The sequence below is a fragment of the Mastigoproctus giganteus genome, chromosome 10 (assembly GCF_048544385.1).
Source record: "Mastigoproctus giganteus isolate SK-2022 chromosome 10, ASM4854438v1, whole genome shotgun sequence".
Classification (NCBI taxonomy): domain Eukaryota; kingdom Metazoa; phylum Arthropoda; class Arachnida; order Uropygi; family Thelyphonidae; genus Mastigoproctus; species Mastigoproctus giganteus.
Window position 1 is genome coordinate 76,191,279 of NC_143584.1, and position 26,840 is coordinate 76,218,118.

General features: G+C 38.0%; 1 protein-coding gene across 1 annotated transcript in view; it reads left to right on the plus strand.

The window, feature by feature from the left end:
* LOC150079097 (uncharacterized) overlaps positions 1 to 26,840 on the plus strand; it is a 114,924-nt gene that overhangs the window by 36,279 nt on the left and 51,805 nt on the right. Inside the window, exon 3 of the mRNA XM_090382950.1 lies at positions 12,918 to 13,125. Coding sequence (XP_090239076.1) covers positions 12,918 to 13,125 — 208 coding nt within the window. The remainder of the gene's footprint in view (positions 1 to 12,917; positions 13,126 to 26,840) is intronic.

The window sequence follows — 26,840 nt, forward strand, 5'->3', positions numbered from 1 at the left end:
CCCCCCAAGATAGCTAGGAGTGATAGGAGATGGTTTACTAAGATCATCGATATACGAGTTGAAAGTAAAGTAGGATGCTAGCAGGTCAGCTTCATCTTTGGCTGAAGTGGCAATAGAACCATGTTTTTTGACAGAGGTGGAATAGAGATGGGTAAAATTTGTGTCCTGTAGTTTTGGCAAAAGACCAGAATGCCTGACACTATTTGGACAACAAGTAAGCTTTCTACTCTTAGCCTGTTTGAAATCTCATTTTCTGCCTACACCAAAGCTTGTAAGCTTTGGTGTAGGCAGAAAATGAACTTGGAGATTTGGATACAAGCCAGTTGTGAATTTCAACATTCTTCTCTTGAACAGCCTTAGAACATTTATTGGAAAACCAAAATAAAGAATTAGATTTTAAGAGGAGTGTGGAATAAAGGATTCCATCCCTACAAGAATAATTTCACTGACATGATTTGAGCAAACATTGACATTGTAAGATTTGAAACAGTAATTTAACCAAGGAAAAGAAGAAAAGAAATCTTGAAGATCATCCCATTTTGCGTTCTTGTAATGCCAAACAACACGAGGTTGAGAATGGCCATGAGAGAAAGGCTCCATGAGAGAAATGACCATCGCCAAGTTGTGATCTGAGGTGCCTAGAGAACCACTCACCTTGATTGTCTACTTAGAAAGGTTGTTTTTGAGAAAAAGTGCGAACATATATTGGCTGTGTGGTAAGGATTGTCTGGGTTTCTGGTAGGAAAAGGAACAATCTGTGCAAGGTCATTAGTGATTGCAAAAGCCATCTCAACCAGCTGGGTCCATAGGACTAGAAAATGGAAACCAGCTCGAGTTGTGAACATTAAAATCACCAAGAAAAATTACCTCACTGTTAGGAAAGTTGAACTGGAGAAAGTCAGGTTTCAAAGAGAGGAAGTCAAAGCATTTCAAGTGATTAGTGGATTTGCAAAAATGATAGATGAATTTGATAGAATAGGGTAGAGAGATTTTAAGCCAGAGAAGATTGAAAAGAGGAGATTCCAAATTACTAAATCTCTGACAGGGAATATCAGAACAGATATATGTACAAGTACCACCTTTGAAGTGAAAGGAATCATACAGGGAATAATTTGGACTACTGAGATGAGCAGTGATTGAATAAACTAATAACTGGGATTTTGTCAGAAAATGTACATGGGATTTGGCAGACTATGTGGAAGTGGACGTCATTGAGATTAGAACTGAGACCGTATACAATGGTGAACAAAGAAACTGCATCACCTTAAAAAAAAGTAACATTTGTAGTGAAACATATAAGATATTGTTTGATTACAGTCATTTTGTTTGTCGCAAAGCAAAGGTATTGCATCGGATAACGCTTCTATTGCATCAGACAGTAATTGCAAGGTATGGCATCAGCCGTTTCTATAAATACAGCGTTGGAAGGGTATACTGTTTTGCGGAGGTGTAAGCATAGCTCCATATGTTCTGTTGACACCAAGGAAAAAAGTGTAGGCTGTTGCTCTGTCCCAGGAAGGGCTTTCTATGTATGCTATCACTGATAAAATAGGCTGCCAGTAGTCAATATTATTCTGGGTGCTGAAATTAAAGCGTGAAACTGCTGATGTGAAGAGAAGACCTGAATCAGGCCATAAGAGAGAGTGATTACTCCTTCCCAAGATCGATATTTGAAACGGCTAAGCTTTTGTAATCGCCATGCCTAGTGCTCTTGATCTAAAACTGGACTTTGAGATGGCCTCTGGTGTTGAAACAAGTGCATGAACTAACCACTTTCAGAATGTGGTCTGCATGCCTATTGTTTCAAGAAGAAGCTTTAGTTGACCCAACAAATGAGGAAAAAGCGACTTGCTTGGGCTAAAATGCATGTTTCGTGGACAAAAGAGCAATGGGTCACCGTTATATTTTCTGACGAATCAAAACTCAACCTGCATGGCTCGAATGGGAAGCGATATGTCAGAAGACAAAAATTGGAGGCATATCATCCTGATTGCACAACATCGGCTGTAAAGTTCCCCAGCGGTCAGATGGTCTGGAGATGCATAACAAGCAAAAGGGGTGGGGCAAATTAAGTTTATTGACGGAACGGTGAATGCAGAAACCTACACTGCTATCTTGGAGAGGAGTGCCTGAAACCCATTATTAGGGTTCACCACACAGACATCCAAAACTGCATTTTTTAACAGGACTAAGCACCTTGCCACACAGCAAAATTGGTAAGTTTTATGCTATTTAGATTTAATGATGAGTTTGTTTTTGTGTCTCACAAGGCTTAAAACATACACCAATGTTTTCCCTCGTTTTTCTCCCTTAAGGTGCAGTCATACCTCAGAAATGCTGGCATTACAGTGTTGGCTGGCCCGGAAAGCAATAGTCGAGATTTGAACCCTATTGAAAATTGCTGGTACATGATGTTGTCTAAAATTGCTCCGAAGAAGTCAACAAGTAAGATTCAGCTGCAGGAGAGCATTGTAAGGGTGTGGTACCACGAAATTCGGCATCTGTATATCCAGAAGTTGATTAACTGTATGCCAGACGCGTAAATGCAATAAAATGTATGTTTGATTGTCATTATTGCCATTTGCATGATTTCTCATATTTCCATTAATTACGCATTTTACCCTTTGGGAAGATATTTATGGCAACTAGGTATATCAGGTGTCGTCTTTTTATTGGATTTCATTCACAGAGATATATATCCCATCTAATAAATGGATTTTGAACGTTTCTGCAACCCACAATGCAGCACAAAACACATTATTTGCAAAATTCACAAGTGATGCGTTTTTTTGTCCACCACTGTATATATGTGAAACAAACAAGGAAGTGTGTGGAAGATTTAGATCATTTTTAAGATAAGTTTGTTCAGTTAGTCTGACAATTCGTAGTGTACTCAGAAGTAAGAAAATGTTGCTGGACATGCTGAATGAAGTAATGAAATTTTTGTATACTTCATACACATGGTAAGAATGTACTCAGCTCCTTGACATAATGTGGCCTCAACAAAGCTTCCCTCCCCCCAAAGTCTCCCCAGAAAATTTTGCCAGCTGTGTGGCATTATGAAGTAGTCAGGTGGGGAAGTGTAATTCTTTGCAATATTATAAAATTTTTTGTTATTTGTAAATGTGACTTAAGCAATCCAGAGTAAAAATTAATTGCATAATTTGACATTATATGTTCCTGTTGCATTGACCTCAATTGCATAGTATGTTCGAATTAATATTGATTGAGATCAGTAAGCAGTACCATACGGTACTACGAGAATTGCTTTAATTTTAGCTGGACGGTCAGTTAAATTTACCGAGTGGTGCACCCATTCTATAGGTCCAAGGGAGAACGTTGCCCTTCCCCCCTGCATATACACTGCTTGCACTTGGTCCAGGCACTGTCTGGCAGAGTAGAGGCAGTGAGATTATAACCTAGCTGATCTAGAAGCCTACTAGAGAGTTACCAATAGGTTTGGTCCGGTGGACTATCTAGCAGCCGGCCTGTGAATGCTGTTTTAGAGCTGTACCCTCGAAATGTAAGGAAAGTGTATCTTGCCATGATGTTCTTCATAACCTCAGGGACAAATAGCCCTGAAACGGTGCCATCTGGGTGGTGGTACCTATCTGAGAATAAGTAACATTAGTCTTCTCCTTAGGTGAAGCGTTACTTATTCGAAATAGTGCAATATCATGGCAACTCGTGAAGGTATTCACAATATGAGATATAACTTAAAACGATGCTGCCTTATAAATATTCTGTTCATTCAGAAATGGCTGTGTATTAATGATGCTATTACACTTAATATATACATAGTCTAAATTTGCTCGCAGCTTGAGGCTTTAGCGCTAAATGCATCTTAGTATAAATAAATAAATTAATTTTCTGTTTATACTCCGGGACGACCAAACGGTCAGAGAAGTTGACAAGATAGACAGAATACAAGAAACAGCACCGTATTCAGCAGTCATGGGCTTGAACCCCGGTCATTCAAGGCACGTGTACTTATGCATCCACGCGCCTGACCACTAGGCTACGGTGGCCTTATTATTAAAAAGTCCACTAAAGTTCCTCGCTTCATTGATGTCATTAGTTGTACTGCATGATAGAAGAGATGGGGGAGGGTTTGCTGGAGCTTTGCTCTGGACACGAGTTCCACCATTTCAAGCCTCCAGTAAGCAAAGTGGTGCTATTGCACTGCATTAGTAGAGGCATACGATGCAAGAAAGTAAGCTTATGCAGCATCAGCCAAAAAAAAAAAAACTCCCATTTCACCCCTCCATTTGTTCCAAATGCCTGTCCAGCTCAGCCTTAAATTTATTTAAGCTATCAACTTCAACAACAAAAGATGGAAGTCTGTTCCATGGCAAATTTCCGCACATCGATTCTACACTGGTTGATGAGTGTCATCTACTGTAGTATTGCCTGGTGACACAGAGGAGCAGCATCCTTCTGTGTGGTGTGGGCACCACTAGGGCCACTTGAGTGTCACCGGAATATTGGTTCCATCAGCATTTTAGACTCCCAGGTTGCAAGCACAGCTTGGCATACCTGAGAGAATGTCTGCGACAGCCTCAAGGACCAATTGAGTGGACCAATGAATCAGAATCTCTTTTAGCGAGGAATTTTAACTTTCTTGGCATTAACTGGAACAGATAGATTGGTCATTCAGACAGCAGCAAGACACTTTTCTGGATCTATTGGTGACTGTTTTCTACATCAGCATGTTAGCCAACGAGAGAAAGCAATACCCTTGATCTGATTATTAGCAGTGACTCCTCATGCACAAAGTATATCCAAATTAAGGAGGCACTAGGTGGCAGTGATTGCAATATATTGATATAGGATCTACTTAATGATGTATCTACTCTCAAAGGTAAAGGGAAGGGATTTTGAATTTGGAAAGGGAGGTCTACAGTGATTGGGTAATTTCTAAATTTAATTTAGTGGAACCAGCTGAGGATGTTAACAACTATACATTCTAAATGTGTAATTTTCATTGAAGTAATCATATAAACTATTCAGCTTTTTACACCAACTAAGAGATACTTTTCATGGTGTAGGTCTAAATGGATGTTAGATGAACTGATGAGACTAGAGGCAGGGAAGAAAAATGCATGAAATGATCATAAATTGCCTTACTCTCCTTGGTCACAAATGATCAAAGGGGATTAGGCAAATTATGAGAAGTCTTTGCTAAGAATGTAAAGAAAAGTAGCAAAGAATTCTTTTCTACTTTTCTTTACATGTTTATGTTAAAACTAGAAGAAAAGGAATTAAATGTATTTGCCCACCAGATACGAATTGCATAATTATGATCGTATTCATGTTGCTGACAATCTAAATAAATATTTTCTTTACATTCACTTGCAAATAAGTTTTTAGGGATGGCGAATATCAGAAGTATGCCCAGTCAAGCCTACAGGTCTATAATTTTTCGCTTTGTTCTATGATCCCTTTGTAAACAGAAGAAACATTTGCACATCTCTAATTTTTGTTTGATAACTTATATTACTTAGTATTATTTTTGTGCATCCTCTTGCATCTCATATATTGTGAAGACTTTGTCACTGGGTTGCTAAGGTCTTTATATTGCCTACCTGCTCACTGACAAGACTCCAAACAGTCTCTGATATCCCAACAATATCTGCCTTTGATGTTTTGAGCAATACCTCAAATTCATCAAATTTATTTACTATCTTTATATTGCCTATCTGCTCACTGACAAGACTCCAAACAGGATCAAAACTCATATCTGGGCAGTAGCAAAAACTAAATAAAACAGCAATGTACTTCTCCATTTTAAAAAAGGTGTTTAGTATTATCATTAATTGAGGCATATGATGCAAGAAAGCAAGCTTAACAGTATCAGCCAAAAAAAAAAAAAAAAACCCCCTTCTCATTTCACCCATCCGGTCACTCCAAATGTTTGTCTAGTTCAGCCTTAAATTTATTTAAGCCATCAATTTCCACAACAGATGGAAGTCTGTTCCAGCAATCAACTACCCGCTGGCTAAAGGCAAACTTCCGCACATCTATTCGGCAACTGTCTTTCCTCAATTTGAATCTATGTCCCGTCAGGTTCTTAATCTGAGCATCGGGGATATCCTGTCAGCATTGAGCCTGCTCAAACCATTCAAAGCCTTATGCACCTCAATCAGATCACCTCGCAGGTGCCTAGTCTCCAGATGCTGCAACTTGCAGAACTTAAGCCTTTCTTCGTAAGCGCATCCCTTTGTTTCTCTCACCAATCTTGTTGCCCTTCTCTGTACTTGTTCTAGCAACTCTACATCCTTCCTAAAATGAGGCCTCCAGACCTATCCACAGTATTCAAGGTGTGGCCTGACCATTTCCTTATACAAAGGAATAATCATCTCCTTGTCTCTGCTAGCAAAATTTGTATATATCATTAACAAAACTCCATGACTTGCTCTGGCAGCTGTCTGCACTGCTCCAAGAACTTCATATCCAATTGCACAATTACCCCCACGTGTTTTTCATTCTCCACCTCCCTGAGTGTAGTACCACACAGTTGGTACGTTTCCCTTGGGTTACTGCTACCCATATGCAGTACTTTGTATTTGTCAATGTTAAACTTCAGTTGCCACTTCTCAGCCCATCTGCTTAACTTTTCTAGATCCTGTTGCAGTAGCATACTGTCTTTAGTGTCATTAACAACCCTGGCAACCTTTGTATCATCTGCAAACTTGGACTTTAAGCCTGATATACCTTCATCAATATCATTGATAGATACACAAAACAACGAGCCCAGCACTGAACCCTGGGTTACCCCACTAGTAACATTAATCCATGTAGAGCAGTGTCCATTTATTATCACTCTCTGCCATCTCCCACTCGGCCATCCCTTTATCCATTGCAGCAACTTGCCCTTATGCCATACTGCTCCAATTTGTACAGCAGTCTTCCATGTGTAACAGTATCAAAAGCTTTCCTGAAATCTAAGTATATGATATCAAAATAATTTTTTGCATCCAGTTCCTTTGCGACCACATCGTGGTATCCAATCAAATTGGTCAGACAAGACTTCCCCTTAACAAACCTATGCTGTGTCTGAACTGTTACTGCAATCTTGTCTAGGTGATCCTGTATCACCTCTTTAACCAGTGACTCCATTATTTTCCCTGTAACAGAAGTTAAACTAACAGGTCTATAATTATGTGTCACCCTTTGCACCCCTTTGTGAATTGGGGATACATTTGCACATCTCCAGTCCGTGGGGATTTCCCCTGAATAACTCATGTGTGAATGTAGATGCAAAATACTCATTCAGTTTATCAGTTACTTGAGCAGGATCATCAATAGTCAAAACCATCTATGTGCAATCATCAGTCATTTATGCAGGATCATTAATAGTCTAACCATCTATGTAGTGCACTAAAGTAGCAAAAATTAAGTTTGCTCAACACTATTGCACTATTGTAAGAAAAGCAGTTATAGCCACCACTTACAATGATGAGTATAGATATAACAAGGTCATGGCTGTGGTGAGCAAATAAGGTACAACATCCAAAAGAAAAACTATATTTTAACAGAAAAATTTCACCTTTATAATGAGTATGCAAAATACTCATTCAGAGTATGGTAACTGCAAGTTTTGTGGAAACAATGAGCAAAATTAAAAGGACTTTAAGTAATTAATGGGAAAGCAGGAGAAATTAATATGTATGCAACTAAAATACCAAATCCTATTATCCTAACAGGATTGGAAACTATTGGAAAACTAGTGGATCGCTATGCACTGGCTACATTCTAAGCACTCTTTGGCAACCATAAGGATACAAGATCCTGAGCCACTGTTGTCATACAGAGTCCAACTTTCTTTAGTGATAATTTTGTGCATTACTTTTGTTTGATAATATGATATGAGAAAAAAGGCTGTGAAAAAATTTTTTTCTCCTCACCATGCAGTGAACCTACAGTGCATGCATTTGCTGATCCAACAACTGTTGGCTATAAGCACCCATTATTATTAATAATAAACAATAAAAATTAATAATAAACAATAAAATATAAATATGTATATATAAAAACAAAAAAGGAAGCAAACAACTAATGTACTTCCTATTCCAAAATTGCAGCCATCTAGCTGTCCCCAGAAATCCACCTTGAGCTTCCATCCCCAACTACTCACAGAGACAACCCTCTTCAATAATCCACAACTCGCTGCCTAAAAGAAAATGTCCTACAGGGCAGTGTAAATCTCTTTCACTGTCATTTGATTTATTGCCTTGGTTCTGGAATAATGTGTAATTGATTATTATTATTCATAATGATATATTTACGAAATGAAAGTTTTACCTTAATGAGCAACTCCTGTGACCCTTGGGGAATGAATGTGACTGTCTCCATTTATTGGTAACACAGAGTATGTGGTAAATAGTAGAATGCAATTCCTGCAGGTCATCAAGAATTTTAATGTTTTTGAGGATGAGGTCTTGGTCTTCCTGTTTACATTTATTCCTATACAGCCTGCAATTGCTTTTGCCAGGCAGTTGTTTGACACGGTTGCCATGCTGAATAATAGGACCTCACTCTCTATTAATGATATATGTAGTGCTTGGAATGTTTGTTTATCCAGTAGTGCGATTTGTTATACAGACAAATTCAAGGTAGCACTCCAGTCAGTACCTCTATAGCCAATATTACAATGGAGGCTCTAGAGGAGGACATTTGTGGGTTTGTCTACTTCTATCAGACTCTGGTGGAGATACATGAATGACATATTTGCAGTCATTCTCCAGGAGTCAGAGGAGCTGCACCTTCACTATTTCAACTCTTTATCACTGTACATTTCATTTACTATGGAATTGAAAGTGGACAGTGCTTTTCCGTTCTTATATATCTTGGTTTGCTGTGATGGCTACCGTTTGGTCACCTATAAGGTTAGTATAAGTCAGTGCATGCCCCAAGAACTTCTTTATAGCACAGTTAAAGCATTGTTTAACTGTGCTCGGTTCCATTGTACTGATGTCGATAGAGTGGCTGAGATTCTTAGGGTTAGATAAAATGTGGATACTTCTCCCCTCGTGTTTTCTAGATAAGTTTCAGTTATATGATGGGTCTGTTTCCCATTCTGGTCTTAATGATGGACACATTGTTACAGCCTATATTCCATATTATTCGGGTGTGTCGGCACATCTTGCTAGAACATTATTGTGCGGAAATTTGCCTTTGGCCAGCGGGTGGTTGGTTGGTGGAACCGGACTTCCATCACTTGTTGTTGAAGTTGATAGCCTAAACAAATTTAAAGCTCAACTGGACAGGTATTTCGAACGAACAGAGGGGTGAAATGGGAGTGGTGTGTGTTTTTTTTTTTTTTTGGCTGATGCTGAATAAGCTTGCTTTCTTGCATCATATGCCTCTACTAATGCTAATGCTAATTATGTCAATACCGTATTGGCCGTATGTAATCCCCTGGCATCAATTTGCAATCAGTGCTTTTCTAAAGTTAAGCCAATGATCCTTTTATTGTATTGTGCCAGTATGGTCTATTATATTACGTGCCCAGAGTTATGTGATGCGTTACATTGAGAAAACTAGAAGTAGGCTCTGTGACCGTATCTTGGAGCATGTGGGGGCTATCCAAGGAGGGGGGAGACTGATGTTACTAGCTGAGCCATTGTGGAAAACTTTTGGAATGAACAATATCTTAATTGTAACCTACTTTCCAGTGTTGAGGTGTTAGACTGTTTGCAACTCCCGCTATCTCATGCGGATGGAAACTCTCCTTATAGCTGCAGCAGATTCCACCATTAATCGTAGTGGTGGAACTCTTGTGCATCCTATTATGGAAGCTGTTATTTTGTGGTGTGACAAATGGCAGACTAATTGCATCACCAATTCCTGCTGCACTGGGTTTGCAGGGTCTAACAAGTAATGTCCTCCTTCACTTTCACACCCCACCATACCTTTTCCACTTCTTTTTTTTTTTTTTCTGCCAACCACGATTTGCATCGGAAGGTGTCTGCACAAGAGCAAACACCTTCTGATGTCTATACTTTTGCCAATATACTGACACACCGTCGTATTTATTTTGACTTAACAAAAAGGCACAATGCCTTGAAAGCTTCTTATAAGGTTTTTTAATTGGTTTTGTGTATTTCATTTTAGTCCACTATATACAGTTTTTAGCACTTTTATTTTTACAATTCTCAGTCTTTAATTTTCATTTTATATTTATATGTAACTAAAATTTTCTCATAAAAGTTATTTATTTTTAAACAGTTTGTTAGTTGGTATAATATTATTTCATTATGAATATACCCGACACTCAGGGCCTTTTTTTTTATAATTTTGCCTTCATTCATTTTTACCATCCTCTGATCCCCCCTCCCCCAACCTGGCAGCCTAAACCACCCTGATGGCAAACAGGCCACAGAGGAAATCCACAGTGTTATGGACCTTAGTCAGGTCCCCTATAAAGTGCCTGATTGTCAAGCTCTGTAGCCTACAGATTTGAAGTATTTTCTCTTTTGGTTAGTCTTTTACAGATCTTGCCAAGCAAGTTGCCTGTGTTTGGACTCTTTCAAGAAGTTTGGGTCTTATTTTAGATGTGGTCTCCGTGCTGGAACACAGTATTCCAAGTGCAGTCTTACAATTACCTCATACAGCAGGATTTTGACCTACATATCTCTACAAAGCAAATGTTTGATAAATTATTGTCAAGTCAGAAATAGGCATGCCTTCCTTTCCTCTTGTCTACACTGCTTGAACTTCCTATCTGACTGTATTGTAACTCCCAAATCCATTCTTTCCTTTATTCTTTTTAATTCAGACCCACCAAGTGTATAAGTTATTTTTCTAGTAGTCCCCAAGTAGTCCCTATCCCTGAAACCTGTCCTAGCCATCCTGAAGGAGTGTTGTTTGTTGATTATTAACCACTCTCATAATCTTCACACCATCTGCAAATTTTTTTGACATCACTCCTTCTATTCCTTAGTCAATATCATTTATGAAATGGGAAACAGTAATTTTAGAACTAATCCTTGGGGGAACCCAACTTCCAACTTTAGAATTAATCCAAAGAGCAACCATTAATTTCAAACTTCTGATCCACCTTACTGTGATTCCAGCATTCTCCAACTTATGCAATAACCCTACACAAGGGACTGAAATGTTGAAATTATTTCCTACATCCAACCCATGAGTGACTTTCAAAATAGTTAACCAGGTTAGTTAAATGTGATTTTTCCTTAACAAAACTAATGTGTAGCCTTCAGATCTTTTCATTTCTATCAAAATGTCCATCTCTCTATTGCACTCTTTATATCATTGCTTCCATGATTTTCCTTACCACCGAAGTTGGACTTGACTGGTTTGGAACTGGACTGCTAGTGAAGTTACCCACTTCACTCTTAGAACTGCCTTTATGTGTGGATGATATGTTGGCACTTCTCCAGTCAGTCAAGAGGAATCTCTCCTGCTTCTGAATCCAATGAAGACCTCATAATTTACCTTAATGGTTCATTGCATTTCTCTGCTGCCTCCTTGAAAATGACTAGGCCATCAACTCCAGGAGTCTTACTTTCAAATGTTTTCCTAATAAACAATCATGTGTAATTTCAGTATCACTAATTTCATACTTCTAATCGTAATTAATCTAATCGTCACTTGCACAGCCACTTTTCACTATAAAGGGCCTTTGCCATCTGATAAAGATCAATGTGAAGTACCAATGCAATTGTGAAGATCAGTGTGAAGTACCAATGCAGTTGTGAAGATCAGTGTGAAGTACCAATACAATTATGAAGATCAATGTGAAGTACCTATCAGCCTTGTTTTCTGAGACTTGACCATGCCCATTGCACAGTCACATCTCAGACATGAATAAGATCAGACAAGAGTCTGATCTTATTCATTTTCTTATTTGTATTCACATACAAGAAAAAATCTTTAACCCCATTCTTTGCTCTCTTAGATAGTGATTTCTCATACTTAGCCTTTGCCAACCTAACTTTTTCTGTGGTACTATTATAGATCAGCATGTAACTATCATAGGGTTTAGTACTTTTAATCATAACTGTCCTTTGCCATCTTTTTCTGCTCTGTTAGACAGGACAGCTCATCCTTCTTGTGTCATCCTCCTTATGCTGTATTTTCTTAATGGTATATATGCAATTATGCATATGGCACCTCTGTAGCCAGGTGGGCAGGAGCAGTAGTGCGTAGCACACGCTTGTTGATTAGACCGGGGTTCGAGCCTGTGAGCCACCAAATATGGAGGATGCGGAAAGGTCAGGGAATGACCACCGCATATCCCCGGAGCAATATGGCCTTAGTTGCTAATGCTCCTAAAAAAAACCAACCAATTATGCATATATACTATTATATTTTCTTAATGGTATTTTTACTTCTCTAACTAGTGCTTTAAAGATATTCCTTAATTCTAAATAAGTTGGGTACAGTTAGAATAAGCTTCAATAAATGAATGGAAAATACTATTCAAATTCATATAGATCTGGATATTATTTTCAAGGTAATACCTTCAAATACTAAAGATTAGTACAGTTATTAACTTCAATGTCAATTTTGTATTGTTAATTTTTAGGCATAATAAAATGTTATATTTACACTAGGCTTACTGTTTGATATTGAAGTACAGTAAGAATATCATCCTGTGTAAAGAATGCATATAGCCATAATAAACATCCAAGAAGAGTTTGACATAATTGTTCAGTTAACTAAAAAAAAAAAAAGCAGCAAGCTTTATTCTGCTGGTTTTGTACTTCCAACACAGTAAAAATACTATAGCTCAGGAATGTTATCATTTGAGACTCTTTCAGCTTAGAAAGCATTAAAGATTAATAAGAGAACTTAAAAGTATTTATAAAAACTAATATCATTAAAGAAATTATTTTAATTCCATATTGTTTTTTTTTTAAGGATTTAATTTTTTGGTTTCTATATTTTAGGCTGTTTGGGTGTATACAGTGAGTTTACCAGTAATATTCATTAATTCTCCAAGGAAAACTATTCCATTTGCACCACCTCCTATGACATATTTAGATATTGCTGGAACTACGATGTTTGGTGTTGGGTTCTTTTGTGAAGCAATAGCAGATATTCAAAAATTCAGATTTAAAGAGAATCCCACAACTAAAGGACGATGGTGTGATGCTGGTAAGTGAGATATTTCTCTTAAAATATTGTTTAAAAATAATACATTATAATGGAACTTAATGTCTAAAAATAATAAGATTGTCGGAAAATAACCTCTGGTTTGGTGCTGCCATAAACCCACAAATCTACTCGCTTTTCAATCAAAAGGTGATCAGCCCTCCTTTAGTTTGCTCCAGTAATAGAAAATTTTGTGGTTCACATAGATCTTGATCAGCCCTCCTTCAGTTTGCTCCACTAATAGAAAATTTTGTGGTTCACATAGATCTTGGTATTTACCAAGATTCTAATGTTTCATTTGAAGTATCTTCAGAATTATATTATTAAATCTCTGAAATGTAAATGAAATCTAAAGAAAAATTTAATTTGTATTTCTGATTCTTCTACAGTATTAAATTAATCTAAAGCATTTGAATCCTGTCATGTTATATGACTCTGTAATTTGATCAGCCTCAGCTAAAGCAAATCTGCCTGCTTTTCTCTCTACTAAATTTGGTCTCGATTTGGTCTAGATTTGGTGCCTGGTCTCGAGATGCTGAAGAACTGAAGCCTTTTTAGGTAAGAGCACTCTTTTGTTTTCTACACCAATCTGGTTGCCCTTCTCTGCATCCTTTCCAGCAGATCTAAATCCTTCCTAAAGTGAGGCCTTCAGAACCTGTATACAGTACTCAAGATGCGGCCTAACCATGGCCTTGTACAAAAGGAAAATCACCCACTTAACCCTGCTAGCAAAGTTTCTGTATATCATTGACAAAACCCCATGAGTTGCCCTTGCAGCACCTTTGCACTGGTCAGAAAATTAGAAAATTTTATGTCTGACTGCACAATTACTGCCAAGTGTTTTTCATTCTCCACTACCCTGAGCATAGTACCACACAGTTGATAAGTTACTCTGAGGTTATTGTTACCCATGTGCAGTACCTTGCATTTGTCAATGTTAAACTTCAGCTGCCATTTCTCAGCCCATCAACCCCATTTTTCCTAGATCTTGTTGTAGTAGGACTGTCATTAACCACCCTGCCAAACTTTGTATCATCTGCAAACTTTGATAGTATGAACCAGAGCTATAATGCTCAATACATTCTACGTTGATATAAATATTTGTAAAAGAATAACACAAACACTGGTATGCTTGTGCATTATAACAGCTATCATCCATTCACCTACAAAAGATCGATTATCTTTAATCAATTTCTCAATACTTATAAATATTCAACGATGGAATCTGCTTTGGGCTCAGAAATATAAAAATATTAACCAGCAGATTCTTAAACAGGGGTTATCCACTTGCTACAATAGACAGAATTAGGGTACAAGCTAAGGATAGTATACAAAAAAATACACCAACCAACAATAGTAATATCAAAAAATACTTTATTTCTGTCCCAAATGTTGAACAGTGGCACAAACAACTTAACACATTCTTTAAAGATACCGAATTTAAAATTGTAGCCAGGTCAATACGGAAATTACATACTATACTGAATAATCGCTCAGCCCTTTCCTCGTTCGCAACACAAATAAATGACCTATTATACAACATTTCTTGCAGTGATTGTGACTCGTCTTATCAGGGTTCTACGCGGTTTCCTCTGAATTTTCATGTTAATCAATATGCAGCCTCAGTTCGTGCTTTCTTATTCAGCAGTGTAAGAATTAGCCTGTCATGCTGTTAATGAAAAAGATACTTTTTTATTTAACGAGACCAAAATACTTAGTGTCCAATGTAATTATACGAGACTATTAATTGCAGTAACTGTCGAAATTAAATTAGATGAGAATTCTGTTAATGTTTGCCGGCCATATCTAATATCTGACTCGTGGTCCTTTACCGCATGTGCGAAGGCAAATAATCCCTATTTAAGTTCCATGCTCACCCCTATTCAGTAATTTTCATTCCTGTGATCACGACATATGGTCGAAAAGCATTATCAGCTTCAGGAAGGAAAATCGTTTTGCAATTTTTTTTTGTTAAATTAATTTTTTACTTAATTTTTAATTGTGTTCATTTGATTTTTAATTATTGTTAATTGTTTTTTAATTGTTTTTTTTTTAATTTCTGGAGAGTATCATACAGAAGTGTTCTATGTATCATATTGAGGTAAACTTCTCTTATTCTTTTACATCTGCAAACTTAGACATTAAGCCTGATATACCTTCATCAGTAAGGCGCCTCCGTAGCCAGGTGGGCAGGAGCAGCAGTGCGTAGCACACACGTCTTGATTAGACCGGGGTTCGAGACCGTGACCACCAAATATGGAGGATGCGGAAAAGTCAGGGAATAACCATTGCATATCCCCGGAGCAATATGGCCTTACTTGCTAATGCTCCTAAAAACCAAATAACAAACAAACCTTCATCAGTATCATTGATAAATTTTGAAAACAGCATTGGACCCAGCACTGAACTTTGGAGAACTCCACTGATAACATTAGTCTACGAAGTGCAGTGCCCACTGTCTTCTTCCACTTAACCATCCCTTTATCCATAACGGGGGATTTTAATTTCCCATAATGGGGGATTTTAATTTCCCAGATATTGACTGGAATTTGTGGGTTGGTCACTCACACACTTTTGTGGATTTATTGGATGATTGTTTTCTGTATCAGCATGTTTGGGAGGCAACTAGAGGGAGTAATACTCTTGATTTGATTATCAGTAGTGATTCTTCATGCATTAAGAATCTGCAGATAAAGGAACCACTAGGTGGCAGTGATCACAGTGTGCTGAAGTGGGATTTACTCAAAGAGGTAATTACCATTAGGGGTAAAGGGAAAGGGTTATTGCTTTCGTAAAGGCGACTACGATGGTCTGAGACAGTATTTAAATTCTATATAGTGGGACCAACTGATGATGTTACCAACAGCAAATTCAAAATGGGAAGCATTCAAAGAACTTATCTTGGAGGCTACTAGGCTTTACATACCAACTAAGAAATATTGTTCAAGGTTTAGACCTAAATGGATGTCAGATGAACTAATGACACATATGGCAGAGAAGAAAAATGCATGGGATACATATAAATTAACATGTGACACAGAAGCCTATGATAGATATAAGTTGATCTGTAACCACGTTACAAAGGAGGTTAGGCAGGCGAAGGCAGATTATGAGAAATCTTTGGCAAAGGTTGCAAAGAAAAACAGCAAAGAGTTCTTTACTTATGTAAACTCTAGAAGGAAGGGTATGAATCAGATTGGTCCACTTGATATCGATGGTTTAACTGTTGATGATCCTGCTCAGGTAGCTAACAAACTAAATGGATATTTTGCATTCACATTCACACGTGAGGAGTTATTCAGCGAGGGGAATGCCAGAGGTGTATTCAACTGTGGCAATAATCTAGATAATCTTGTAATAACCAAGTAAAGTGGAGGAAAAATTGTTGAAGATAAACACAAGAAAGGAACCTGGGGTGGATGGGATCTATCCAGTTATATTAAAGGAGGCAGCAAAGGAAGTAATCAAACCCTTAGCCATAATTATGAGAGCTTCCTTGGACTCAGGGGAGGTACCCATAGACTGGAGATGTGCAAATGTGACCCCAATTCACAAAGCATGATCAAAGGCTGACACAAGTAATTATAGACCTGTGAGTTTAACTTCTGTTCCAGGAAAATTAATGGAGGCACTGGTTAAAGAAGCACTGCAGGATCATCTAGACAAGACTTCAGTTATAGCTCGGACACAGCATGGTTTTGCTAAGAGAAAGTCTTGCCTGACCAATTTGATTGGATACTATGATGCAGTCACAAAAGAACTGGATGCAGGGAGTAACTTTGATATTATATACTTGGATCTTAGAAAGGCTTTTGATACTGTTGCACATGGAAGACTGTTGCACAAATTTGGAGCAGTGTGGCATTGGAGGAAAATTGCTGCTATGGATAAAGGGGTGGTTGAGTGGGAGAAGACAGAGAGTGGTAATCAATGGACACTGCTCATCGTGGACTAATGTTATCAGTGGAGTCCCTCAGGGTTCAGTGTTGGGTCCATTATTGTTTTCTGTATTTATAAATAATATTGATGATTGTATATCAAGCTTAATGTCCAAGTTTGCATACGATACAAAGTTTGGCAGGATTGTTAAGGACACTACTGACACTATGCTGCTGCAACAGGATCTGGAAAGGTTGAGCAGATGGGCTGAGAGGTGGCAAATGAAGTTTAACATTGACAAATGTAAAGTACTACATAAAGTACTACAACAGCAACCCCAGAGCAACGTATCAACTCTGTTGTACTACACTGACAGTGGTAGAAAATGAAAAGGACCTGGGGGTAATTGTACAGGCAGATATGAAGTTCTCTGAGCAGTGCAGACCGGCTGCAAGAACAGCTCATGGTGTCTTGTCAATGATATACAGAAATTTTTCTAGCAGGGATAAGGAGGTGATTATTCCCTTGTATAAGGCAATGGTCAGGCCACACCTTGAGTACTGTATACAGGTCTGGAGGCCTCATTTTAAGAAGGATGTAGAGCTGCTGGAACAAGTACAGAGAAGGGCAACAAGATTAGTGAATGGAACAAAAGGTTGCTCTTACAAAGAAATGGAATAAAGGGTTGCTCTTACAAAGAAATGGAACAAAGGGTTGCTCTTACAAAGAAAGGCTTAAGTTTTGCAAATTACCGTGTCTGGGGACTAGGCACCGGCGAGGTGATCTGGTAGAGGTGTATAAAGCCTTGAATGGTTTGAGCATGCTCAATGCTGATGGGATTGTTCCTCTTGCTCAGAATAATCACCTGAGAGGTCATAAATTCAAATTGAGGAAAGATAGATGTGCAGAAATTTGCCTTTAGCCAGTGGGTAGTTGGTTGGTGGAACAGACTTCCATCCCTTGTTGTGGAAGTTGATAGCCTAAATAAATTTAAGGCTCATCTGGACAGGTATTTCGAACGAACGGAGGGGTGAAGTGGAAGTGTGTTTTTTTTTTTTTTTTGGCTGATGCTGCATAAGATTGCATTTTTGCATCATATGCTAATGCTAACAGTAACTTGCCCTTAATGCCACATTGCTCCTGTTTATACAGCAGTCTTTTATGTGCAACTGTATGAAAAGCCTTGAAATCTAAGTATATAATGTCAAAATAATTTTTTGCATCCTAGTAACCTGTCAGATTGTTTTAGCAAAACCTCCCCTTGACAAATCCATGCTGTGATTGTAGTATAATTGCATGAAAGTTCAAATGGTTCTGCATTACTTCTTTAACCAGTGATTCTATTATTTTCCCTTGAACAGACAGGCGCCTCCGTAGCCGGGTGGGCAGGAGCAGCAGTGTATAGTACACGCTTCTTGATTAGACTGGGGTTCGAGCCCATCACCACCAAATGCGGAGGATGCGGAAAGGTCAGGGAATGACCACCGCATATCCCGGAGCAATATGGCCTTAGTTGCTAATGCTCCTAACAAAACAAAATAACAAAAATAACCTTGAACAGACATTAAGCTAACAGGACTGTAATTACTCATGTTGCCTTATGATCCCCATTTATGAATTGGAGATACATTCACTTTTCCAATCCATAGGGACTTCCCCTGAATCAAAGGATATTCTCATAATTATGGCTATGGGTTTGCTTACCTCCTTTGCTGCCTCACTTAATATAATTGCATAGATTTCATCTTCCACCGATGTCTTTTTTTGTGCATTCTCAACATTTTCTGCCAGGAGCAACTATTAATGATGTCACCAACAGGCTGTAGATTTTAAGGGGTTGGGGGGTGAAGAGAATATTATTATTCATGCGGGGACTAATGACATTAAGCACACACGATCTGGTGATTTGTTAGACAAATATAGCATCATGCTGAAGAAATGCCATGAGTTAGGTTACAATGTCTGTATCTGCAATTCTGCCCAGGCACAATGAGAGGGATTATATGCTGAAAGCCTTGTGGATTAACTCAAGGCTTGAAGGACTCTGCAAGGCTTTTGGGGGGAAATTTCTATCAGCTTGGCCCTCACTTGTAGGTAGAAGGAATCTGTTTTGTAGAGACGGGATATATTTAAACAAAGGTGGTGCAAGTGTTTTTGTCAGTAATATTTAGGATACCTTAAAGTCCGGTTGGCCTGCTTCCCTAAAATCCACTCATGCACACCTTCTCGATGGTAAGCCCTGTTACGTCACTTAGGTGGCAATGAACGTGTAGAGTGGTTCTCTTCAAGATGCCTCGTCACTGTGAAGAGGAAAAGACCAAACTCTCCAGCATATGACAGCACGACGAAACAAATGGCCCTCAGTCCCCAGCAGCTTTCACTCTCCCTCTTACGGCAGCAAGAGGATCAGAGTGGAAGCAGAGGGTGCTAAGAATCTCTGGGTACGACCAGGCTGCCATGCACGGAAACTGAACTTGGCCTGTTGTAACGTAAGATCACTCATCGGTGAAGACAGGATATTAGAGCTGGAAAAGGAATTAGAAAATGTGAATTGGAATATCATCGGTTTGGCTGAAAGAAGAAGAAGAAGAAATGAATCACTTATAAGTTTATCATGTGGAAATCTGCTGTACACCAATGGAAACAGTGAAAGGAGTGAAGGTGGAGTTGGATTTCTGGTCTGTAAAGATTTTAAAAACAACATTTTGGAATTCAAAAGTACATCAGCAAGGGTGTCAAGACTAATATTCAAGATTTCTAAGAGGTACAAGCTAAAGATTATAATGATTTATGCACCAACATCGAGCCATGATGACGAAGAGGTTGAAGAAATGTACACCGAAATTGAGAATCTTCTAGATGAGCAGAAAACCCACTACACTATTATTATGGGGGACTTCAATGCTAAGGTTGGAAAAAGGCAAAACAGTGCAGAAAGGGGAACTATAGGAAATTTTGGAATTGGTGAAAGAAATGAAAGAGGTGAAAGACTTGTGGAATTTGCAGAATCTCGAGGACTGTCAGTAATGAACACTTTTTTTCAAGAAAAGGGTGAACAGAAAGTGGACATGGAAGAGTCCAAATGGATTAACTACTAATGAAATCGACTTCATCCCCACTAACAGAAGATATATTGTGAATGATGTTACCATCCTGAATAAGGTAAATGTTGGAAGTGATCACAGAATGGTAAGATGTACACTTGATATAGATAAAGGAAAAAACTGACTCGAGTAAATAATACAAAGGTCTTTGAGATAACAGAAGAGGAGAAAAAGCAGTATGTACTGGAACTTAAGAACAAGTTTGAGCTTCTGCAGACTGCTCAGGACCAAGATATCGACGAGAAATATTACAACTTTCTGAAAGTGATAAAGCTCAAGAAACCGATAGGGAAAAAGAAATCCAAAGAAGAAAAAATTAGTCAAGAAACACTTGTCATGACGAACCAAAGGCGACAAATGAAGAGCAAGATAAACACTGACAAGGAGAAAATTGAGTATACTGAGTTATGCAAAGCCATTAGAAAGAGGCTCAGAGAGGACATAAGATTTAACACAAGAAAAGTAGAACAAATATTAAGAGAAAACAGGATTTAAATCAGCAGCCATGAGCAGTAATACAGAAAGACAAATGATACTGAAACTGAAGAATAGCGATGGTGTACTTATAAACAGCAGAGAAGGCATAATTCAAATAGCAGAAGACTACTATAGAGAATTATACAAGGAGCGAGGGAATGATGCCAGCAGCGGGGAAGATGGATTGCGAAGTAGCAACACATAACGACATACCCGATATTCTTCCTGATGAGGTAGAACGTGCATTGAAGAAAATGAAGAATCAGAAAGCCCCGGGGGAAGATGAAGTTACTGTATAGTTGCTAAAATTGGGAGGAAGAGACATAACACAAAAACTGGCAAGGCTCTTCACAAAGTGCATTAGAAAAGGTGTGACACCCAAGCAGTGGAATAATGCAATCATAGTTTTGCTGCATAAGAAAGGAGATAAATCAGAAATTGGAAATTATAGACCAATTAGCTTGTTATCCCACATCTACAAGCTGTTCACAAGGGTCATTACTAACAGATTAGGGTTCGAGCCCATCACCACCAAATACGGAGGATGCGGAAAGGTCAGGGAATGACCACCGCATATCCCGGAGCAATATGGCCTTAGTTGCTAATGCTCCTAAAAACCAAATAACAAACAAACAAACAAACTAACAGATTAGAAAGAATACTTGATGAGAATCAACCAAAAGAGCAAGCTGGCTTTTGGACAGGATTCTCAACTATCGATCACCTGCAAGTAATATCACAGCTAATGGAGAAAGCAAATGAATGTAAAACACCATTATGCCTGGCATTTGTGGATTATGAAAAGGCATTTGACTCCATACAGCATGAAGCAATGTTTCGGGCATTGGAAAGACAAGGCATAGATACCCCACATATTATGATTTTGAAGAAAATATATGAGAGTGCTACCTCCTTTATTAGACTAGACAAAGACAGTAGGAAATTTAAAATTGAGAAAGGAGTTCGACAAGGAGACACAATATCTCCGAAGCTGTTTACTGCTGCCCTTGAGGAAGCTTTCAGAAGATTAGACTGGTCGCAGAAAGGAGTCAATGTGAACGGAGAGTACCTAAATCATTTACGATTTGCAGATGACATTGTGGTCATAAGCCACGATCCCAAAGAATTAGAGGAAAATCTTAATCAGTTATGCACGATTAGTAAGGATTTTGGTCTAAAGATGAATATGGCTAAAACAAAAGTAATGATGAACAAGTATGCCACAGAAAGGGAAATAATGATTGAAGGAGCAGTAATTGAAAAGGTGGAGTCATATACTTATCTGGGACAAGTTATTAGCTGTAATAATAATAAATGGCTGGAAGTCAAGAGAAGAATAAATTTTGGATGGATAGCATTCAGGAAATATAGTCACATACTGAAGAACAATATCCCAGTTTGTCTGAAATGTAAAATAATGAACCACTGTACTCCCCACCATGACTTATGGAAGTGAAACTTGGGCACTCACCAAAAGCATGGAAGAGAATCTGAGAACTACACAGCGAAGAATGGAACGAATTATATTAGGAATCAGACTTAGATAAGAAGAGAAACACATGGATTAGGCAGCAAACTCAAGTAAAGGACATTCTTATCAAAACTAAAGAACTAAAATGGTCTTGGGCAGGACACATAGCTCAAAGACATGATGACAGATGGATTAAGAAAATAACAGAACTGGAAGACAAAGGCGGAGATGGATAGATGAAATTCATGAGTTTGTGGGAAGTAAATGGATGGCCAGTGCTCAAAAAAGGAAGGAACTGGAAAGTTGCTGGAGAGGCCTTCATCCTGCAGTGGATTGAAAATGGCTGATGATGATGATGAAAGGTTCAGGGAAACTGCTAGTTTAGGGGGGGTGGGGACATGGGTAATGTAGATATGCATTTATTTCATAATATGGGTCAAAATAACAATTGTTCAAAGTAATACTTGTTCATTTGACCAATTTTTTACCAATTTGTCCAATATGTCAAAGAAACACTTGTTACTGTGACATATTGGCAAGATGTTCTGAGGGCAGAAACATTTCAAATGAGCAGGTATAATGCCAGGGAAGTGAGCTTAAATAACTTTCAGGGATGTGTAAGGTAGTTAACTATACGAGAACACTAAGTCTTAATTGTTTATACAGTAATGTCAAGAAGGGTCAGTAAAATGAGTGAATTCTAATTGCTTGTTAGGACAAGTAAAGCTGACATAATAGGGCTTATGGAAACGTGGTGCCAATTGAAGATAGGAGATGATGAGTTTCAGTATGGTATGTATACTGTATTTAGGAAGGATAAGGAAGATAGAAGGGGTGGTGGGGTCATGCTTCTTATCAAAAGCAGACTGAGTGTGATGAAAGCTTTCCCGGATTCAGACGTTTGGCATGCTAGTATAGAATCTGTGTGGTGTGAGATGGTTGGAAGCAAAGGTATAATGAGAGCTGGAGTAATCTACAGGCCAGGTGATTGTGAAGATTATGATGAGAGCCTCTACATGCAAATAGAATAGGCAAGAAAGCATGAATACTTATGGGTGATTTTAATTTGCCTCTAATTGAATGGAGCAAATGGGAAGGAAACTTGACATGGGGGACAAAATTTTTAAATCAACTAGATGATTGCTATTTGTATCAACATAGTAATAGAGGCATGTGATGCAAGAAAGCAAGCATATATGTAAAATTCACACAACCATTCTCTCTCTAAAAGTTTGTCCAGTTCCTCCTTGAATTTATTTAAGCTATCAACTTCCAAAATGACAGATGGAAGTTCGTTCCAGCAATTAACCACCCGCTGGCTAAAGGCAAATTTCCTGCACATCTGTGCTACAACTGTCTTTCCTCAATTTGAATTTATGCCCCCCTTAGGTTTGTAATCTGAGAAAGTGGAAGAATCCCATCAGAATTCAGCGTGCTCAATCCATTCAAGGCCTCATACACTTCAATCAGATCACCTCGCAGGTGCCTAGTCTCCAGCCGCTGCAATTTGCAGAACTTAAGCCTCTTTCGGTAAGAGGATCCCTTCATTCCCCTCACCAATCTTGCTGCCCTTCTCTGTACATGCTCAAGAAAATCTAGATCCTTCTTAAAATTTGGCTTCCAGACATGTTAGGGAAAGTACTAGGGAAAAGAATATTCTATACCTAATCAACACCCATGGACCAGATGACAGTACAGCAGCCAGTAGCAGAAAGTGATCACTGCTACCTCTCTTTTCTCTGTGTTATCTACCTCTCTGGGTAGATATCGCACAGAGAGCGAATACAATTGAATTATGGTATACCTTTAAAACAATAATCACAGAAGCCTTGAATGCTTATATACCATTAAAAAAAAATACTGCAGGAGGAAGATTGCAAGTCAGATGAATAAGGAAGTTGCCAGATTACAGACCAGTAAAAAGTACTCAAGCCTATAACAGCTACAAATTGATTTTTAAATAGTGCTGCAGAAAAGGTTATGCTGGCAAAGGCAGCTTATGAGAAATTGCTGGCAAAGAGAGCAGAGTGGGGATAAAGAATTCTTCACATATATAAATGCAAAAAAAGAGGGCAAACCAGTTTTGGATCCCTACGTAATGGATTTGGGATAGTATTGGATACCCCAGCTGAAGTTGCAGATGAACTGAACAGTTATTTTGCATCGATATTTACAGAAGAAAATCCATTGTTTCGATGAGAAATTATGGAAATGAAGTTGAAAAAAAATGTAATTAATGATATTTATTTAATGAAGAAACTTTTGAGCCTACAGACCAGTAAGGGTTAGGGCCTACAATATCGGTCAAAATCTTAATACCGGTATTTCGGTATTTTTAATTTATGAAACCAGGATACCGGTATTCCAAAAACAAACGATTTTTTCAATAAATTTTATGACAATTAGATGCAATAAAGTAAGGAAAAAACAAGTACAGTCTGTCCTCGTATAGCACGATAGTTGCGTTCCTAGAAACCCTCGTGCAATGCAAAATCGTGCAATATAAACAACAGGCCCTATGGGAAAAATGGGGTTAGGTTCCGACCACCCAAGATTGAACACACATTTGTAACCAAAACATTACCAAACACAATAAATAATCGTAATAAAATACTTACGCATTTTATTACGACTATTACGTAATAAAATATTGCTGATGCTTTTACTTGTATCGTAAGCAAACTTGTTTTTTGTTTGATTTTCTATCCAAATAGATGACAGGCATTCCATCTCTTCCAATTCTTTGTGTCTTAATCTAATGGATTTTAATTACACTTTGAGTTGTTCCTGCTATGAAAGTTGTTTTTATTTTCTCTGCATTCTTTCTAATTCTCGGCGTTGCCTTATTTAGGTCTGTAGCATGTGCAATATCACATGGTCTTTCATTTCGCTCAAAGCATTTCACAATTTCATATTTTTCTCTATCGACAGAGGCGGACTGGCCATAAGCCTTACCAGGGAAACCCCGGTGGGCCGGAGGCCGGTGTGATTTTGGCCATAAACCGTAGTATGAGGCCACTATAAATTTTCCCGGATAAGAATTTTTGACCCAGTCCGCCTCTATTGATATTGCTTTTCTTTTTCTCTCTGAATCTGCAGTATCTTCACCAGGACGCTTCCTTTTCACACCTTTTAAGTATTTTACTCATTTTTAGGGAATAAAGCACAATTACAAAACGAGGAGGCACGCTTGATAATACACATAAACAAAGCTGCGTGCGTGTAGCAACTGAATAAACAACACCGTAAAGGCAGAGATACACTAATAACACCTCACACTTTACTAAAGCACATTTCTAGGGGTTACTACCATAAAACAATAAAAACAATTTCCAGTTGCGTTTCTGCTAGTGGAATCTGTTATAAACTGGTAGTAAACTTCATCTAATTGCATTTGCGATTATACCGATAGCTAGAATTGTGTTGCTTTTTACGTTATTATGGTTAAATGTGTTTCCCCTTCACTGATATAAAAAATACATAAATACATTTTCAGAATCTTCTCCTCATTCCTATCGTGTTGCGTTCAGTTGGGATGATTCTGCGTTCGACTGCCATTTCTTGTAAACACAAAGGCGAATCATGCATAAGCGAATTCGGTTCGTGTTATATAAGATATCATTCCCCTATTTATAAATCGTGTATGATCGAATTCGTGTAGTGTAAACACGTGTTATACGAGGACTGACTGTACCGTAATTGTTTGAATTCATGTTTTAAATAAACTTTTATTACAATAATAAATATTCTGAAAAAATCATTAAAATACAGTTATTCTAAAAACAAAAAAAATACATATTGTTACTGCAAAGTTTAGTTATGTTTAAGCATGCACTACACTACCTGTCCGTATAAAGTGAGCTCTTAAGAAACGTAAGCAATCAATAGTATGATCGTTTAAAAAGAATCTAATTTTGGTACATATTTTATTAGTGGCAGAAAAAGCCCTTTCAGATTCTATTCTGGTACTGAGATAATTGTACACGATCTCAGTACATATTTTCTAGGCTTCGAACTTTTTTTAGCAAAAATAGTTTAAAGTATTTCATTAATTTCTGACTCAAGTTCATCTTTTAAAATCTCATTGGAGTCAGACAATTTCTTATTTTGGAAAGAATTTGCAGAACACTGATGTTCTATTCCATGTTGGTCTTCCCTGGTTGAATTATGTTCATTTTATGAAGGAAAAAGACGTTTTATTCAGCGAAGTATAATTTTCACTTAGTATCTTTACTGAGTCTGGGAGAGAGCAAAGAGTAGGGATAAGGAATAAAGAAGAGAGCAAAGAGTGCAGTTAAGGAATTCTTCACATATATAAATGCAAAGAACAGAAGGACAAACTAGATTGGACCCTTATGTAATGGACATGGGATAGTATTAAATAACATAGCTGAAGGTTTTTTTTTTTTTTTTTTTTATGTAAACCCCAAACACGAGAGGTATTAGAACCTATAGTACTTAGTACCGTGCTTGGGTTGAGGTTAAGAAGACGAAAGAAGATATTTGTTGACATTGAACTTGAACTTCTGTAGACTGTAATTTTCAGGAAATACGTATGAAGGAAGGTTGTTCCAGAAAACGGCAGTTGAATGAATAAACGAGGATGAAAAGTTGGTTCTGTTGGCTGGTGGCGGCACGTGTTCGGACTGTTTTGAAGGAGAGAACGGGAATTATAGAAGCCAATTCAGAAGAACAGTGCCCATGGAAGTATCTGTAGAAGAGGCATGCAGCAGAAACAGTACGTCTATGAGACAGAGAGTGGAGAGACTCGGTTAGAGATGAATCAT